This window comes from Epargyreus clarus, unplaced genomic scaffold (assembly GCF_041222505.1).
Source record: "Epargyreus clarus isolate Ecla_fem2 unplaced genomic scaffold, WU_Ecla_fem_2.2 ptg000033l, whole genome shotgun sequence".
NCBI lineage: Eukaryota > Metazoa > Arthropoda > Insecta > Lepidoptera > Hesperiidae > Epargyreus > Epargyreus clarus.
The window spans coordinates 6,086,229-6,106,792 of NW_027332238.1; the positions used below are offsets into that span (position 1 = coordinate 6,086,229).

A 20,564-nucleotide genomic window follows, 5' to 3' on the forward strand; every position below is an offset into this window, starting at 1 on the left:
AACATTTGGTGATACAGCTTATGAGATAAAATTCTATCATAAAGCTGTTTCACCAAATCTTCTTGTGGTGAACAACGACGGAGAATACAGAGAACTGGAGAAGATATATGAAGTGATGGAGAAACTCGTTAATTTGTGAATATTTTGTGTTTAGTGAATGCTAGTGTCTATGTGTATTGTTTTTATCATATTATTAAATTTTCTTTAAAACTAAGAATTCCTTATTATTAACCTTATTTAAGTTCGTTTTTTATATCGTTTTTGACTGCAATTACTATTTTTTTTATTTAATATAAAATCAACAGCTTAAGTTATTAGTTTACATTATTATATTTTAAGGTCAACAATTTACATTTTTTATAGATACTTAGAGTTGGTAACTGTATATTAGTGCGTGCGTGTAGTGCATGTGTGTGTGTTTGTGTGTGTGTGTGTGTGTGCATTTGTGTGTGCGTATATGAATGTGTATGAACACGCGATTTTAGGTGGGAGTGTGTGATTGAGGTATTCATTCTATCTTTAATCAATAAATTTTCTGAACCAATTTCGTAACGTATATAACAATTAATTAATTTATATAAAATTTATAACGTTTAGAAAGACTTTTAAAAGTTAGTTAAAAAGTGGAATGCAAGCAATTTATTTAGTTGACTAAATAACAAAAAAATATTGACAAGTTTCGATTTAAGAATAAGAGGTTTATGTTTCCAAAAACAGAATAATTATATAATTACATACTTGCGTACTAAATCTCATAAACAAATTATCAATTAACTAATTCACTAATTAGTTGCAATAATTAGTAAATCGTGCGAATATGAATTTACTCATCATCCCCACTCCTTTTAATATAAATACTCCGCACAGCGCAAACAATACATCAGATCCAATTCGTAACTCGTTCAGTACACATCAGGAGTAGAAGACCAATTTTAAAAATTAAAAAATAATAGTAAAGTTAAACAATGGAAGTGTCAATTTGTATTTATTAATTTTGATATTTATAAAGATAATTTAAGGTACTCAAAAATAGTGATACAGTTTAGTTCAATTTAAATAAAATCGGTATAGTGTTAACATACTTGCATGTTATTAGATAATTAAAAAAAAAAATCAAATATGTAAATAAATTCTTTATTCGTTGTGTACTTTTCTAGTTAATTGTGATAAATATAAAAGTGTTAGTGTAATTAAAAAAACGAGAAGTGACATATATAAGAAAAGTGCAATATACGTAAGTATATAAGGGATTCAACTTGACTCTCAGGTAAGGAAAGGTACACCTTTCAGAAAGCAGTGTTTTTACATAATGACATTATCTAATAATTTTAGACTTCCATGAGCTTTTCCAACGTCTTTATCTAATATTTATTTATTTATAATTTGCGGCGTATTTTCGTCAATTTAACTTGATTGTAACCTGCAGTTTAGTGATGGGACAAACGCTATCATGTTATCAGATGATAAGTTACGTATTCTATCACTGGGAATATGATACGCGAGTGATTCTATCACTCTCACATCACGACAGAAAATGTTATTAAATCTTTTCATCATGTTTCAAGTGTGATTATTTTAATGTTTTTAGAAGATTAAATGTTTTGTTTCATTGTTTTAGTGTGAGAAAATTATTGTTTCTTTTTATTACTTTCATAATGTATTGTGATTATTTAGTTATTTTTTAATCAATGTGTTGTTTCTATTGTTTGAGTGTCATATTTAGTTTTTTAATGATAGCAGTCACTCACTTAGTAGACATGTGACTAGATTCTGTCACTGGGTGTGTGATAGCTGTTGTTATAAAACATGATCATCATTATAACGTCATTTTTATTTATTATTTTATCATTGTCTGATCTACGTACGAAGCGAGACAACATACTACTATTTACATATTATTAAGGGTCATATACGAAGTCTAAAGCAGGTATGTTGCTATCTCCGAGGACTAAATTAGAACGCCCTTCAAGCAATAACACATCAGCGAAATTGGAACAAAATTTCTATCACGATCTAGTGATATAATTTAGTTTTTTAATGATAGCAGTCACTCACTCCGTAGACATGTGACTAAATTCTGTCACTGGGTGTGTGATAGCTGTTTTTATAAAACAGAATCATCATTATGACGTCATTTTTTTTATTATTCTATCATTATCGAATCTATGCAGCTTTTTATTTATGTATACAATTTGACAATTATAATCATAGCTAAATATATATTGTTTCAATTATCTATGCAAGGAGCGAGTCAACAAATTATTTACATATTATTAAGCATCATAATATATGTAAAGTCTAAAATATGTTGCTGTCTCCGAGGACTAAATTAGAACGCTCTTCAAACAAAAACACAGCAGTGACATAATAATGAAATTGTCCAATGATCACCGTTGTACTAAAAAAGGTCATAACGTTTACTAAATGATTTAATTTAGTTTTTTAATGATAGCAGTCACTCACTCAGTAGACATGTGACTAAATTCTGTCACTGGGTGTGTGATAGCTGTTATTATAAAACATGATCAGCATTATGACGTCATTTTTGTTTATTATTTTATCATTGTCCAATCTACGCAAGAAGCGAGTCAACATACCATTTACATATTATAAAGGACCATACTATATGTGAACTCTAAAACAGGTAACTAAATTAGAACGCCCTTCAAACAGAAACACAGCAGTGCTATTGGTATAATGTTGAAATTGGTAGGATGATCGCAATTGAACTTACAAAAGCTCAATCACATTTACTAAGTGACATAGTTTAGTTTTTTAACGATAGCAGTCACTCACTCAGTAGACATGTGACTAAATTCTGTCACTGGGTGTCTGATAGCTGTTGTTATAAAACATAATCATCATAATAATGCGAAGAATTGTATGTTTCTATCATTTTAAATTAATATTTTGTGTATTTTACTTATTTATAGACTGGCAATCTTGGGCATATCTTGTAGATAATAATATCAATTCTTTATTTTCATGAATTATTATAAAGGTATAGTTTACAATATTCATGGGGTAATCTTTATAGTAATTATTTCTCATAATTATAAATAATTTGATATAAATATAGTAAATCTTCTTGTAATAGATGTGTGAAAATCAGTGAAAATTATTATATATAACGACAAACAATAGTTAACCAGAAGGTGCTAGCTATGGGTTATAGTATAGACATTTATGGTCTTATAACAGTAGCAGTCACTCACTCAGGTGACATGTGATTAAATTCTGTCACTGGGTGTGTGATAGCTGTTGTTATAAAACATAATCATCATAACACTGTATGCTTCTTTATCATTTTCAATCATTAGTCTTGTGTGAGATGTAATTGATCATTTTCTATAATAAGTCTCGGGTAACTAAAAGGGATAGGCTAAGAGCTATGGGTATTTATGGTTTTTTAACAGTAGCAGTCACTCACTCAGTAGACATGTGACTAAATTCTGTCACTGGGTGTGTGATAGCTACTGTTTGATGACCAAATCATCTATGAATAGCCAACTTGTCTACGGCCCGTGCCAGACAAAGCACAAACATTTGAACATATATTTGAGCACATGTTTGAACACTGAAGCACGGGTCTTTGAGTATTTGTTCAAAGCTTGCTTCAAATATTTACACTTTGTCATTTCTTATCGGTTTTTCGAGCGCACATCAAAGCGTTCAAACTTCATATATTTGCGGAGCCTGCTACACATGCAAAGTCCAGTTGCTAGGAGACCATGACATGAGTGACGGCTTAAAAATTTAAACAAATAAGTGTTCAAATGTGTGAGCAGTCTTTGCTCAAATATTTGTTTACGTCTGGCACGGGCCTTCGGTTGTACAGTGTTCTTTGAATGATGGCCGTCATTCACGCAGTAGACAAGTCTAATATCTGTCACTGGGTGGTTGATAGCTATTATTTGAGGTGACATTCGTCGCTGAAGTTAATTATATGTAGATAAACAGGTTTGCCTTTCTACCTAACTGTGGAAAGTAATATTTTTTGACTATGTATGTATGTCTTATGTATGTCTTATGTATGTCTTATGTATGTCTTATTCTTTGGCAAGACCTACAGCCCAAAAGGCTTGATTTACACATTTCTGAATGTTATATTCAGAAATGTGTAAATCAAGCCTTTTGATGAGTTATTGGATATGAGTTTTTGGATTTGTATAAATTGTGTAAGTGATATAGTCTAAACGCTTTCTACACTCACAACCCCTCACTAGGATTCCCTGCATCGTGAGTGCCATGGACCCACACAAAGCCGAAAACACAAACACCCAGACCCAGAACAGATATCTAAATTCATCATTCAGATATTTGTCTGGCCGAGGATCGAACCCGGAACCGGTATGGTGACCGCTCCGCCACGCGGGTCGTCAAAGTGATATAGTCTAAATTTTTAGGCAGACTTTTTTTGTAATAATTGCTGCTTTAATATATGATATTGGATTTCTAGCGATGGATTTCTAATTATAGCTGTCATTCATTCAGTAGATACTTTTTTTCATCATATCACTGGGTGATTGATAGTTATTTTTAGAATCAGTCAGCATCAGCATCGTAAGGTGATCATCATTTCATCTTAGTTGTTATTAGAATCATTATCATCAATATCATCAACATCGAGGGCCATCATGTCTTTTATCAATAGCAGTCACTCACTCAGATGACATGTGACTAAATTCTGTCACTGGGTGTGTGATAGCTGTTGTTGGAGGATTATCATTATTATAAGAAACATCATCATTATTATCATCGCCAACTACATCGACAGGCACTGTGTAATGTAATGAAGTATGTTTTAATAATAGCAGTCACTCACTCAGATGACATGTGACTAAATTCTGTCACTGGGTGTGTGATAGCTGTTGTTGCGAGATTATTATTTTTATTATCATCGCTTACTACATATTTTCTTATTTATTTTTACCTTTTGGTTGATTTTTAGAAATCTTTGAAAGCGTAATTCAGAATTGTGAAGCCATCTCTCGACCCGTCATGTGTAATGTTATGAAGTATCTTATGTTGTCTTCTAATGATAGCAGTCACTCACTCAGATGACATGTGACTAAATTCTGTCACTGGGTGTGTGATAGCTGTTGTTGGAAGATGTTATCATCAATCATCATCATCAATATGTCATTTAATTTGGAAAGTTGTGTAAAAGTATTTAGTTCATGACTTATTTATTTTATTGTAATTTTTAAAACAATAATTATTCTTTAAATCGATTTATTGCAAATTTATGATCAATTTTTAGATAAAAATGCAGTAAAACATACAGTAATCATTTCAAGCTAAATGACATACATACTTATATGGTTAAATAAAAGTTTGTAATATGGGTATATGACGACTAAATTATTTATTATTCTTACAGTGATCGAGGAAGTATTTTTTTTTAATTTAATTTATCTTACTTTATTTATTCTTTGTCCTAGGTTTTTTGTAAATTTTCAGGTGAAATACGTTTTATACTGATAGCACTCACACATTCAATGACATGTTTATAATTCTGTCACTGGGTATGTGATAGCTGTCAGTGTGAAACACACAACGCTTCATGACTGAAGAATATATACCGGACTTATATAAATATTAAAATGCTTAAAGAGTGATGGATATTGAAGAAAATGACAAACTTCTACATTACAGCCGTCATTCGCTCAGTAGACATGTTTGATATCTGTCACTGGGTGTGTGAAAGCTATTGGTAGGAGGAATAGTCAAGATTAATTCAAAGGAAATCAATCTGCTATACAATTCAAGTCTCGTCAAGATGTGTGGGGATAAGCTTCGTCTACCAACGATAGGAGTCACTCAAATGACATGTTACTAAATTTTGCCACTGGGTGTATGATAGCTGTTATTGTGAAACAAACAACGCTTCAAGACTGAAGAATGTACATCACACTATAAAATATGAGTCAAGATGCTTAAAGAGTGAAGAATATTCAATTATTATTTTTTTTTTTTTATAATATAAGAGTATCAGACGAGCATGCAGTCCACCTGATGGTAAGTGGCTACTGCCGCCCATGGACATCTGTAATAAACCCCAGATAGGATTAGATATTCCTACCTGAGGTCGGCCACAGATGCGCCGCTACCCCTGAGGACTAAGCTGGAATGCCTCGGAAAAGTCTTTCTCCCTTACCACACCCTTCAAACCGGAACACAGCAGCACCTAACACTGCAGTTATTAGGTAGAAATAGGTGTGGCGGTGGTGCCGCCGGAGTCGGACCACAAAGGGTTCTACCACCTTCAAAATGACATACTTATTTTATTTACAAGTTTTTGTACACGGAAAAATAATAGCAAACATCATAGAAATACAGTACAAATTACCGCTTATTTTAAAATGTAATATTTTCCAGCAATAAACTTCTACGTTATAGCAGTCACTCACTCAGTAGACATGTGACTAAATTCTGTCACTGGGTGTGTGAAAGCTATTGGTAGGAGGAAAAGTTATCAACTATACATACAAAGCATATTATTTTTTGTCGAAACGTCAAATTTCGTCAAGAACCGCAGTAAGAAAAATACATATACCACTGATAGCACTCACTCACTCAGGTGACATGTGACTAAATTCTGTCACTGGGTGTGTGATAGCTATTAGTGTGAGACACAAACAACGCTTCAATACTGAAGATTATACATCAGATCCGTGAACAGCAGTCGAGATCTTAGACATTCTAGTGGATATTGAAGACAACCTTCTACATTATAGCCGTCATTCGCTCAGTAGACATGTCTGATATCTGTCACTGGGTGTGTGAAAGCTGTTAGTAGGAGGAATAGTCATCAACCATGCATTAAAAACCAGTTAAAACTACAATCGATTTTCAAAAGCATCTCGCCAAGAAGTGTAAATAGACGAAAAGGTTGTATCTACAAAGAATATGGCCACGAAGCGGCGTAAGAAACTCGATGTCTACCAATAATAGCAGTCACTCACTCAGATGACATGTGACTAAATTCTGCCACTGGGTGTGTGATAGCTGTTAGTATGACACACAGACAACGCTTCAATACTGAAGAACATCGTACTACATCGGACTATAAATATCAGTTGAGAAGCTTGAAGAGGGATATTGAAGAAAAAGACAACCTTCTACATTATAGCCGTCATTCGCTCAGTAGACATGTCTGATATCTGTCACTGGGTGTGTGAAAGCTATTAGTAGGAGGAATAGTCATCAACCATTCGTCAAAAACCCATTAAAACTAGAATAGATTCAGAAGGTACTCGCCAAAAATGTAAATAGATTAAAACGTAATCTACAAGGAATATGATCAAGCTGCGGCGCAAGAAACTCAATGTCTACTAATAGTAGCAGTCACTCACTCAGATGACATGTGACTAAATTCTGTCACTGGGTGTGTGATAGCTGTTGTTGGAGGATTATCATCATTATGACGAAGTATCACCATTATCATCATTATCATTATCATTGCCAACTACGACTGTGTCTTTAATCGACTTCAAAAGTAGATTCTGTATTCAATGGCTATGTATGTATGTATGTATGTATGTAAAGTTGTGTGTCCGCGATTTTCTCAGAAAGTATCCAATTTGGATGGAGATTTTGATTATAATTTATAATTGATTGTTTCAGTTTATACGCTTAGAAAACTTGGAGTAATTCAGAATTATGTCATCTCTTGACACGTCATGTGTAATATAATCAAGTATATTATATTATCTTTTAACGATAGCAGTCACTCACTCAGTAGGCATATGACTAAATTCTGTCACTGGGTGTTTGATAGCTGTTGTTGCGAGATTATTATTTTTATTATCATCGCTTACTACATATTTTCTTATTTATTTTTACCTTTTGGTTATTTATTTGTACCCTTTGGTTGATTTATACATGATGTTTAGAAAACTTTGAAAGCGTAATTCAGAATTGAGAAGCCATCTCTCGACCCGTCATGTGTAATGTTATGAAGTATCCTATGTTGTCTTTTAATGATAGCAGTCACTCACTCAGATGACATGTGACTAAATTCTGTCACTGGGTGTGTGATAGCTGTTGTTGGAGGATTATCATTATTATAAGAAACATCATCATTATTATCATCGCCAACTACATCGACAGGCACTGTGTAATGTAATGAAGTATGTTTTAATAATAGCAGTCACTCACTCAGTAGACATGTGACTAAATTCTATCACTGGGTGTGTGATAGCTGTTGTTGGAGGATTATCATTATTATAAGAAACATCATCATTATTATCATCGCCAACTACATCGACAGGCATTGTGTAATGTAATGAAGTATGTTTTAATAATAGCAGTCACTCACTCAGATGACATGTGACTAAATTCTGTCACTGGGTGTGTGATAGCTGTTGTTGGAAAAATATTGGCATTATTATCATCGCTTACTAGGTGTGTGTTCTTATTAATTATTTTTTTAGTTGACATATAGAAAATGTTTACAAAACTCAGCGTGATTTAAAATTATGGCGCCGTCTTTCGTATGTAATATAATGAAGTATTTTATATTATCTTTTAATGATAGCAGTCACTCACTCAGATGACATGTGACTTAATTCTGTCACTGGGTGTGTGATAGCTGTTGTTGGAAGAATATTATCCCTTATTACGATATAAAAATAAGATATTTATTTTTCTTCTGTGTTTTGTATAGGAAAATGGGTCTGGCTTGGTATTTTACTACAATACCGAGTTGCTACACTGAATTATGCATTTTAATTGCATCTTCGAATGATTATTGATAATTATATTGATAAATATAATGATATAAAATAATCACTATCTACTAATAAGAAACAGCAACAAATTAGTTAACGTTAGGTACACAATCTTACACACACACACCCATACACACAAAACACATCACTCAAACACACATCCTCACACACACACTACACATACACTCACACACGCACTTTCATACATCACAAACGCACAGTGAATATATCAAACTTTGTTATTGTTTTCTACATAATATAAGTTGATTCAATTGTATTCTAGGAGGTTTGAGCGGGGTACCCAGTAATACGAGTTGTACTCAGTACAGGGGCCCTGGCAACGTTTTGTAATGTATTTGTGAATCAATAAATCATTTTTTCATTTTCATTTTCATTTCATTATTGTGTTTGGTATAAATGTTTAAAATAACTGAGAATTTAAAATTATCCATAGCGCTTGATCTTTTAAGATTAGCAGTCACTCACTCAGATGACATGTGACTAAATTCTGTCACTGGGTGTTTGATAGCTGTTGTTGAATGATACATAAAGCGTGTTGTTAAAATAAATATATATGTAAAATGTATATTATTATTTCTAGAGATGTTTCTTCTTTATTTTTTTATTTTATTGTATTGTATGTATAAATTTTAGGTCTTTTTAAAAATAATGACTATATGTGGAACGTATTTGACATTTGTGTTTTATTATTTTTATAGATTATAAAGAAATATACTTATTTATTTTTTACGTGTATATGCCATTTTTGTTGTTCTTTTTTTTAATATAAAGGATTTTTTTTATATTTTTACGAATGCTGCTGATTTTACTCTGCCAGGGATGAGTATGATTGGAGACTACTGCTTATATTTCTTACAAACATAGCAGTCACCCACTCAAGAGACATGTGACTAAATTCTGTCACTGGGTGTGTGATAGCTGTGTTTGTGGGAATGACACATCATTCGAAGATATTACGAAGAAAACAAAAATAGAATATAAAAGATCTTATAATAACAGCTATTTTTACGGGAATGACACATCACTCGATCATATTATTAAGAAAGAAAACAGTTAAAATAAATCTTATAATAACAGCAGTCTTACGCTCAGATGACAGTTTTTAAATTATGTCACTGGGTGTGTGATAGCTGTGTTTGTGGGAATGACACGTCATCATCATCATCTACTCATTACTATCTACCACTACTGGGCACGGGTCTCCTCTCAGAATGAGTAGGATAAGGCCATAGTCCACCGCGCTGGACAAGTGCATATTGGTAAACTTCACATACCTTTGAGATTTTTTTAAAGATCTCTCAGGCATTCAGATTTCCTCACGATGTTTTCCTTCACGGTTTAGCAAGTGACAATTAATTTCGAATACGCACCTCTAATTCTGACAATAACATTCTGAGAGGAGACCCGTGCCCAGCAGTGGGACAGGAATGGGTTGATGATGATGACTTTTAAAGCCCGTTCCACATTCTCGCGAGAATCTCGCGAGAACGCGAGAATACCCCGATTCGTATAGGTTCCACAGTCTCAATTCCCGTGCCTTTCTCGCGTTCTCGCGAGAATGTGGAGCAGGCATAGAAATCAAAGATGAGAGACGTGGTCGAACCTCGAATTAAGAAGCCGTTTCAACCACTACGCTATCACTGCTGTAAGTATAAAAAACAACACTTACCTTATTAACCAGACATTCCTCGAAGTCCTTCTTCATATCGGACACTGAGACTCGGTCTTGAGGGCGCTTCGGTCCGCTCACAGATGTCACCACCGTCGCCAGATCCAACTCTACCACCTGGAAATATAGATGATATATTGTGATGGTTGTAGAACCCTTTGTGGTTCGACTCCGGCACCATCGTCACACCTATTTCTGTTATAACAGTGGTGTAGCGCTGCTGAGTTCTGGTTTGAAGTGTGGGAAGGGAGACATACTTATCCGAGGCGTTCCAGCTTAGTCCTCAAGGGTAGCGGCGCATCCGTGGACGACTTCAGACTTCATCTAAACCTATCTGGGGTTGATTACAAATGTCCATACGGCAGTGACTTACCATCAGGTGGACTGCATGCTTATCTGCTACGCTATATTAGAAAAGATGTTAAGTTTACATAATGTTGCTTAAGGATTGACAATTTTTTTAAGCGTTGATATAATAATGTCTTTCTCTGTATGTGTGCGCGACTCTGTGTGTGTGTAGTGTAGTGTGCATGCAAAATAATATTTATATCTATGGTCTATGCGTAATTATGCCTGTGTGCGAGTATTTATATATGTTCATGTTCCTGTCTATGATGATATGTATACCCGTGATGAGTATGTGTGTGTATACTGAGTAATGAGTTCATGTCCTCTCCTCCATATCTATCTCTCTCTCTGTTTTGTGTGTGTGTGTGTGTGTGTGTCTGTGTGTGTGTGTGTGTGTGTGTGTGTGTGTGTGTGTGTGTGTGTGTGTGTGTGTGCGCACGTGTGTATATATGTACCTCAGAGAACACGGGGTCCTGTTCGGGGTTGCTGTAGTCTCTGAACTGGTTGGTGGCACGGAGGTACTCCTCTATTATCTTTATCTTCTCCGCTGATCGGTCTGGAAGAAGAAATCGAATATACCACCATTCCTTTACTGTGTTATTATTATCTCAGTCTCTTAGCATTAGGAAGTGTAACGGTACTTACTACTTGTTAAATGACTACTTATAAAATAAACTTAGTTTATTTTTACTTACTTTAAGTTTTTATAATACTGTAAATAATTGAATATAAATTGTACATTTTCATGTTATAAATAAATTATCATTATTAGTTACAAAATTATATAGGCTGAGTCTATTAATACAGGTACTGTACGAACAATTTATAATTATTAATACGGGTACTGCACAAACAATTTATTATTATCCGATTCGAACCGGTAGATTTTGAGAAATCTCAAAAAAACTACAAAAATTTTTTTTTGAAATGTTATTTTTTTTAATAACTTTTAAACGGCTCTACCGATCGATTTTAGAAACTAAGCTCTTAACATCAAAAAATGACGTCGATCGCCATCAGCCCGTTCGAAATCAATTTAAAAAAAAAAAAACCTAAATTGAATAAATGTACGAATAAATATATTAAAAAAAAATTGAATTTGTCACATTGTTTAAAGAAAGAAAAAAATTAATAAATGTACGAATAAATATAATTTTATATTTAAAAAAAAAATTGAATTTGTCACATTGTTTAAAGAAAAAAAAAATTGAATAAATGTACGAATAAATATAATTTATTAGTCCAGTACCTGTACAAATAGTCACATTGAATTATATATTATGTTTACTGATGTGTATGAGATACTAATTAAGAATAGCTATATATGCTTACAACTTCAAACAACTTAGTAATCTGTGCGAAGTGTGTCGGGCGGTCCATGATACTTATTTATATGGATAGTTGTAATATATATACAATATATATAATATATACATGCTTACAACATAACTAACTTACTATAGTTGGGCCATTACGAACGTGCAAACTGAGCCATAAATATTTTTTATCAGATCTCTCGCTCACTCATAGACATATCGAAACTCTCCCTCGCACTTCTAGTGTTGTGTGTAAGAACAAAGAGATTTGTCGAAAGTCAATAGCAGGCAATCAAGGAAAGGTTAAGGGCTCGTACACAAAACTGCGATGCGACGTCGCATCGTAAAAATCTGCGAGCTCCCTCGACGCATCGCAAGAACTTGCTAATTAATTGGCATCGCACATTCCTGCGATGTTTCGTCACACTTGTTGACGCCATTTTTAGTTCGTTCTGAGACAGCGTGTGGGAAAGACGTACAGACCTGTATTTGTTGGGTGGGAGGACGTATGTAAAAAAATGACAAAGTACGTCGTTGACTTTTTTATATTACTGATTGAGGAGCGCCCTGTTCTTTGGGAAACTAAATATAAAATAAATGATATATGATAAATGGATGAACCCAAAAATTTACTTTGTTACTCTTTCCTGTATCTCTTAAGCAATAAAAAAAAATTCCAGACTTCTTTTTACGATCCATGTCACGACCTAATTTTCAAAATACGTTTCGTACGGTTGACGGTTGTCGAAAGAATGGTCACCCTGGGAGACGCTATGCCGCACGATATCGCATCGCAGCAATTCGTGTCGCAATTTTCTGCGTTGCGAATTCGCATCGCGTCGCATCGCAGTTTTGTGTTCGAGCCCTAAGAAAATAATGCAAAATATTTTTAGGACGTATTTCTAATACTTGCTTTTAAAATAAACAATGTATTAAATGTTATACAACTTAGATTTATATATGTAGTTAGTTATCTGCGCCCGAGCGGCATCCCTGTCTCGATAACGTTGTGCGACATTGTCTCATTCCTTTGACATCATGTTTTATGACTCTGGTCGCACGTTTGTAATGGTCAAACTGTAGTCTACTTGGGGTATGTCGCACGGTCCACAATGCTTACTTACAAGTTTAGTTAAATGTTTTACAAATCTAGCTACATATGTTTACAATGCAAAAAATTACAAGCGTGCACAACTACCTTATCTAGCTCAGTTTCCTAAGATAATACAAGATGAGTGAGTATCTTTGGATTTAAAGGTGGTAGAACCCTTTGTGGTTCGACTCCGGCGGCACCACCGCTACACCTATTTCTACCTAATAACAGCAGTGTTAGGCGCTGCTGTGTTCCGGTTTGAAGGGTGTGGTAAGGGAGACAGACTTTTCCGAGGCGTTCCAGCTTAGTCCTCAGGGGTAGCGGCGCATCTGTGGCCGACCTCAGGTAGGAATATCTAATCCTATCTGGGGTTGATTACAGATGTCCATGGGCGGCAGTAGCCACTTACCATCAGGTGGACTGCATGCTCGTCTGCTACTCTTATATTATAAAAAAAATATATATATATAGTTAGATATAGTCCGCGCCAAACTGCTAGTCCGCTCTGAAGTTGTTGCGAGCAGGTGTACTCATACAATTACTATGGCGATACAATTCATTTCTATGTTCAGAGCGGACTAGCTGTTTTACGCGGACTATACATATTGACGTCTGTAACTAGCTAGTTAGCCAGACAAAAAAGTAGTAGGGGATTCTACTCCTATGATTAAGTATAATTATATATGCTTATATATGCTTACTGGTTTGCACGAGGTACTCCAGCGAGCGGTGGTCCACGGGGAAGTGTGCGACCGTGGCACCGAACTCGGGACACATGTTGGCCACTGTGGCCCTGTCCGCGATGCTCAGTGCCGCGACGCCAGGACCGAAGAACTCCACGAATTTACCCACTACGCCTAAGGAGCGGAGGTGCTGGGGAGGAAGAATAATTTTGAATTATTATAAGTGGGTTGGGTGGCTAAAGTCATGAATAAAATTTAGTGGAAAAATGTTAATGATTAATTACCACGCTTTTATTAGCTTAGGTTGTATCTATGTTTTTTTTTTATAATATCGGAGTAGCAGACGAGCATGCAGTCCACCTGATGGTAAGTGGCTACTGACGCCCACGGACATCTGTAATCAACCCCAGATAGGATTAGATATTCCTACCTGAGGTCGGCCACAGATGCGCCGCTAACCCCTGAGGACTAAGCTGGAACGCCTCGGAAAAGTTTGTCTCCCTTACCACACCCTTCAAACTGGAACACAGCAGCGCCTAACACTGTTGTTATTAGGTAAAAATGGGTGTGGCAGTGGTGCCGCTAGAGTTGAACTACAACGGGATCTACCTTCAAATTCTCATAAACAAGCTCGAGTAATTTTTAGGTACACCACTTTAAAAGTAGAAAAAAATTAAAGATCTTTAAAAATTTAAAGATCGGTACGAAATTTTCAGAATAGGGTCGCTCTAATTTAAAAATGTTGACTTATTGTAAATGTACATTGGGTATGAAACAAAGTTCATGAAGAAAATACATTAGAGAAATGTTCATAATCATAAAATTTATTTGCTAAATAATCCAGAATCTAATTATCCGGTCAATATGTAATATCATCTTATTATTCGGAAGATTTATTATATGTGGACGTTAGATATAGTATTAAATTCATAAGAAAATTTAAAAATGTTAAAGATTAATTTAGACTTATTAATTTAGTGGTGGTTGAAATGCTAAATTCATACAAAAAATATAATATTTAAATGCAGAAGATATTTTTTACATATAGTAGTACACTGGGTGTAGTGTTAAATTCATGGAAAAATATATTGAAAGAAGAGATTAATATTTACTTATAAAAGTTGATATTTTTCATGAATTAATATTATTTAAGTTTATTCATGAAAAAAATTAAAAAGAAAATTAGAGCAGAATAACCAATTATTTAATTTAAAATAATTGGTTCAATATTACGAAAAGTTATAAAAATTAATGCTGATTTTTATAACAGACAGTTTATAAGTAAAAATATGTATTGCTTTAATAATATACAGAGTGGAGTCAGTGTAAATTGAGATTGAGTATAGTATTCAATTTATAAAAAAAAAAACAATAAGTTATCAAATATGTTCTCATGTAAGTGGATTTCTTGTAATTCTTAATGAGAATAAAGTTTCTTAAACCATATCTGGACATCCCTCTTAAAAAGAGAAAAAAATATAATAGAGATAAAAAAAAAACAAATGGTACATTTTTCGGACATTTTTCTGAACTTTGACCCCTACAAAAGTTATAAATACAACTCACCTTAGTAATAGTGAGGACAAGGTCAGTAGATGTCGCCAGTGGGTTCAGCTCCCCCACCAGTTTGTACCCCACCACTTTGGGCAGCAACATACTGATGGCTTGACCCAGCATCACGGCCTCTGCTTCGATACCTGTAACAATATAATGGTTTTAGAATTTTCCTTCTTCAGATATTAAATAAAAAAATGGTTGAAATAATTTTTAATATATCAGTTTTAATAGTTGTTAGAATTTTCATTTATTAAACAAAATAATAATTTTGGAATTCATTTTTATTACAAGAAATGAAGAATACTTGTAAAAATAAAAATCTCGAGTGATTAAAAATATATTTTATGTGTCTGCTTTCAAATTAAAAAAATAATAAAGGACTATTAAAATTAAAAAATCTGTTCAAAATTATCAGAATCGAGATATTTCTCCAACTAGACAAATGATATAACAAAAGAAAAATAACATTAAATATTATTGACGAATTTGATGTTGTTGTCAAACGTTAAATTACATGTTAAAAACATTTTTTTGACCTGATTTTTAGTATGTCTCTTAAATATGCTAAAATAACATATTTTAACTCTAAACACGAAATAAAAATAATAATAAATTTTGTATTACCCCCATAGATTAGTAAAGATACTTCGCCGCCTTGAAATTGAATGAAGCCATAAACGGCTTATTAGTAGGGGTGTGCGAATAATTCGAACTTACGAATATTCGAATTTCGAATAATTCGAAAATTTTCGAATAATTCGAAAATTTTCGAATAATCCGAAATTTTTTGAATAATTCGAATTTTTTCAGGGTTTCTTATTTTGAATTTTCGAATAAAAATTTAACAGTCAATATACATTTTATTTAAACCATATAGTTACACAAATAGAACAATTAATATAGTTTTTTTTTTAATAATGAAATAATAAAAATTGAAATTTGGGGATGATCCTATTCTTGTAATGTTAATAAATAACTTATAAAAAAATGGATGGTAAAAATATTGATTGCCTTTTTTTACGGCACTTCAAAAAATTACCTGAAATTCATGCTTCTAGACTAGAATACCCCCTTAATTCGCGAATTATTCGAAAACTTTCGAATTATTCGAAATTTTTACGAATAATTCGAAAATTCGAATTATTCGATTCGAATTTCGAATCGAATATTGATATTCGATTCGATTCGATTCGAACGATATTCGCACACCCCTACTTATTAGTAAGTTCTTTTTATGAATTCTTGACAAATAAAAACATTTTTAGAGAAAATTTACGACTAAATCACTAATACTGCGTAATTTACATAATAAAAAAATAATTATTTCAAATATTTTAGGGACATTTTAGCACGGAGACGTGACAAAACTTTTTACGCAACTATTCAATTCTCAAAACTGGGTACATTTTCTTGTTAGGAGTGAGTAATCTTTACTAATCTGTGATTACCCCCAATATACATATTTTAAGTGTACCCTAATATAGATAATGTATCTTATAGTAATACGTACCCCCAACCCCCCAGCCGACGACCCCCAGCCCGTTGATCATGGTGGTGTGACTGTCGGTCCCCACCACCGAATCTGGGTGTAAGAGCTCCCCAGTAAACACTACACGCGCTAAGTATTCTAGATTTACCTGAAATATTCATATATCAAATCTAAATCAAATCATTTTTTTTATTCAGAAGAGTTTCTTTACAGAGCACTTTTTGAATGTCAATACAACTACCACCACTTCACAAGGTGTTTATGGAGAAGGAGTTATTAGTTAAATCCACGCATGGCATAACGACCCGCGTGGCGGAGCGGTTACCATACCGGTCGGACACGCAGAGGGTCCCGGGTTCGATCCCCGGCCAGACATCTAAATGATGAGTTTATTTCTGTTATGGGTCTGGGTGTTTTGTATTCGTTTGTGAGTGTCCATGGCACACGACACAACGGTGACCTCGTGGGGGGAAGTGGGTGTAGAACGAGTCTTAAAAAAAGAAAGTAAGAGAATCAGTAATGTACTTGAATTCTGTCAGTAATATTGTTGAATCCAGTTAATAATATTGTAGAATCCAGTCAGTAATGTTGTTGAATCCGGTCAGTAATGTTGTTGAATTCAGTCAGTAATGTTGTTGAAACCAGTCAGTAACGTTGTTGAATCCAGTTAGTAATGCTGTTGAATCCCGTAAGTAATGTTGTTGAGTCGAGCCAATAATGTTGTAGAATCCAGTCAGTAATGTTGTAGAATCCAGTCAGTAATGTTGTAGAGTCCAGTCAATAATGTTGCTAGATCCAGTCAATAATGTTGTTGAATGTAGTTAGTAATGTTGTTGAATCCAGTTAATAATATTGATGAATCAGCAGCGGAGCAGTTAAAAAGTACTTTAATGTACTATTAAGCAGCAGTGAGATGCTCTAATGTGGTGAAGTGCGGTGACAGATGGGCGAGGAGAGGTGTGGAGAGGCGAGGGGAGAGATGATTGACTTTTGGCGGGAAGTTATAAGTGTCATAATAGTCATTATAATTATATACTTAATAAAATATATCTTGCTCTAACTGATTTTTTTTTATTGTGATACATTCAAGAAATATGCCGTTATAATATTGTTGAATCCAATCAGTAACGTTGTTGAATCCAGTCAGTAATATTGATGAATCCAAGCAGTAATTTTGTTGTCTCCAATCAGTAACATTGTTGAATCCTATCAGTAATGTTGTTGTGGGGTGTATGAACTCACCTGATGGACTATTCCGGAGCCTGGTGGTACTATTAACATGTTGTCAAATGCTTGAGCGCCCCACTGTAATTTGAAAATATTTTTTTTAAGTAAAAATTTTTAGTTATTCTATTTTTTTTCAAATTGAGATAATATCTAAATATATATAACTCAAAGGTGACTGACTGACATAGTGATCTATCAACGCACAGCCCAAACCACTGGACGGATCGGGCTGAATGTTGGCATGCAGGTAGATGTTATGACGTAGGCGTCCGCTAAGAAAGGATTTTGATCAATTCTACCCCCAAGGGGATAAAATAGGGGATGAAAATATTACTTCGTAACGCGAGCGAAGCCGCGGGCTAAAGCTCGTCGGATATAAGTAACAAGTGATACAAAAACGAGACAATAAGAAGGGTCTATAAAGTATGTCTATATTCCAACGTTTTTTTATTCATGTCTACTACCTAGCATACATTGTAATTTCGAGAAAGTAGTATTTTTATAATATAATATGTATAATGTTTATTTTTAATTATGATAAAATATGTGTAAGTAGCCTAGTGGTTAGAAACGACCTTTCAATCAAAAGGTCTGAGGTTCAAATCTCAGATATCTCTGATTTTTCGAAGTTATGTGCGTATTAGAAATTAAATATCACTTGTTTAAACGGCGAAGGAAAACCTCTTGAGGAAACCTACATACCTGGAAAATCTAAAAAAAAAAAAATTAAAGGTATATGCGTGCCTGGGATTTGAATCTCGGACCCCTCGATCAAGAGGCCGGGTTTCTTAACCACTAGGCTATCACTGCTTAATTAAGTCACTGGTTAAGTAAATAATAGATAGATAGATAAATAAAGATATACCTTAAGAAACTGGAATCTTTCTTTGTTTCTCTCAAATTCTAACTCCTGGTTCTTTGTTAGAGCGTCTGGCCTGAAAATAATTTTGAAAAACATCGCATTATTATATAAAACACTAGCTGACCCGGCAAACGTTGTGTTGTCATATAAATAACAAAATGTTAAGGTTAAACATCCCATAAGGGTTAAGTGATAACACTTAGAGGTATGAAAAATAGATAGTAGCCGATTCGCCGACCTACTGAATATGCATATAAAATTTGGTGAAAATCGGTAAAGCCGTTTCGGAGGAGTACGGTAACTAACATTGTGACACGAGAATTTTAGATATAAGATTTACTTACGTCCTAGCGAAATCCACTTGCACCGAATGGTCGATGACCAGGTCAGCCGGGCAGATGGGGTTGATCTTGTCAGGGTTGCCCCCTAGGTCCTTTACAGCATCCCTCATGGCTGCGAAGTCTACCACCGCTGGCACACCAGTCAAATCCTGGGGGAAAATAATAAAAAGATAAACCATTATTCTACGTTGTGTACAAAAAAGTAGTGATAGAAAAATTGGTGTGTCTAAGGTTCAAATTCCAGGCACGCCTAGACTTCTCGAACTTAGGCGCGTGTTAGAAACTCGCTTTTGTTCAGAGCCTTCGCCTTCGTTCAGAGATTTTTATCAGTTCCTCGGGAACGGTATTTTTTTCTCCAAAAAAGTCCTTTCGGTCATTTAAGTCCTTTTTTAAGCCCTCACAACGTGTGTACAAAATTTCATGACAGCAAGAACCGTATTAAATAGTAAGACAGTAATAGGATAATATTTATGTTCAAATATTTCGCACTATTGCGTATTGCGTAGAAATAGAAATATGTGCATTTTGCATTTGCGTCCAGATCGAACAGTTATAATATAATTCATCATCAACAACCCATTACTGTCCCACTGCTGGGCACTGGTCTCCCCTCAGAATGAGAAGGATTAGGCCATAGTCCACCGCGCTGGACAAGTGCGTATTGGTAGACTTCACATACCTTAGAGATTTTTTTTATAAATCTTTCAGGTATGCAGGTTTCCTCACAATGTTTTCCTTCGCCGTTTAGCAAGTGATAATTAATCTGTAATACGCACATAACTTCGAAAATTCAGAGGTGCGTGCCTGGGATTTGAACCTCGGACCCCTCGATCGAGAGGCGGAGTTTCTTAACCACTAGCCTATCACTGCTCTAATATAATTAATGTTATAAACTATTGATTTAACTTATATTTTGTACATTCGTACAGATTTTGTACAGATTCTTATAAAAAATAGTACATTTTCGAAAACTAACGATTTGATTCGATACGAAGAAATTAAGTTTGCAGCCTGTTCACCTGACGGTATATCAGTAATCAATCCCAGATAGGATTGGAGTCCTACCTACGGTCGGCAACAGCGCAGTGGTAACTTACTACCCCAAAGGACTAAATTGAAACGCCTACACATCTCAATGTCATACTGGCTAGCAATAAGATAATCTTGCATTATAATTAACCGCATGACTGCTTATGTAACCTTGTGACCTCGGATACAATATT

General features: G+C 34.3%; 1 protein-coding gene across 1 annotated transcript in view; it reads right to left on the bottom strand.

Annotated features, from left to right (window-relative positions):
• LOC140755412 (cytoplasmic aconitate hydratase) overlaps positions 1 to 20,564 on the bottom strand; it is a 51,536-nt gene that overhangs the window by 23,819 nt on the left and 7,153 nt on the right. The window contains exons 4-11 of the mRNA XM_073090616.1: positions 19,345 to 19,490; positions 19,004 to 19,073; positions 18,154 to 18,216; positions 16,933 to 17,059; positions 15,432 to 15,562; positions 13,884 to 14,055; positions 11,229 to 11,329; positions 10,426 to 10,542 (exon numbers count right to left, since the gene is read on the bottom strand). Of these exons, the coding sequence (XP_072946717.1) occupies positions 10,426 to 10,542; positions 11,229 to 11,329; positions 13,884 to 14,055; positions 15,432 to 15,562; positions 16,933 to 17,059; positions 18,154 to 18,216; positions 19,004 to 19,073; positions 19,345 to 19,490 (927 nt within the window). The remainder of the gene's footprint in view (positions 1 to 10,425; positions 10,543 to 11,228; positions 11,330 to 13,883; positions 14,056 to 15,431; positions 15,563 to 16,932; positions 17,060 to 18,153; positions 18,217 to 19,003; positions 19,074 to 19,344; positions 19,491 to 20,564) is intronic.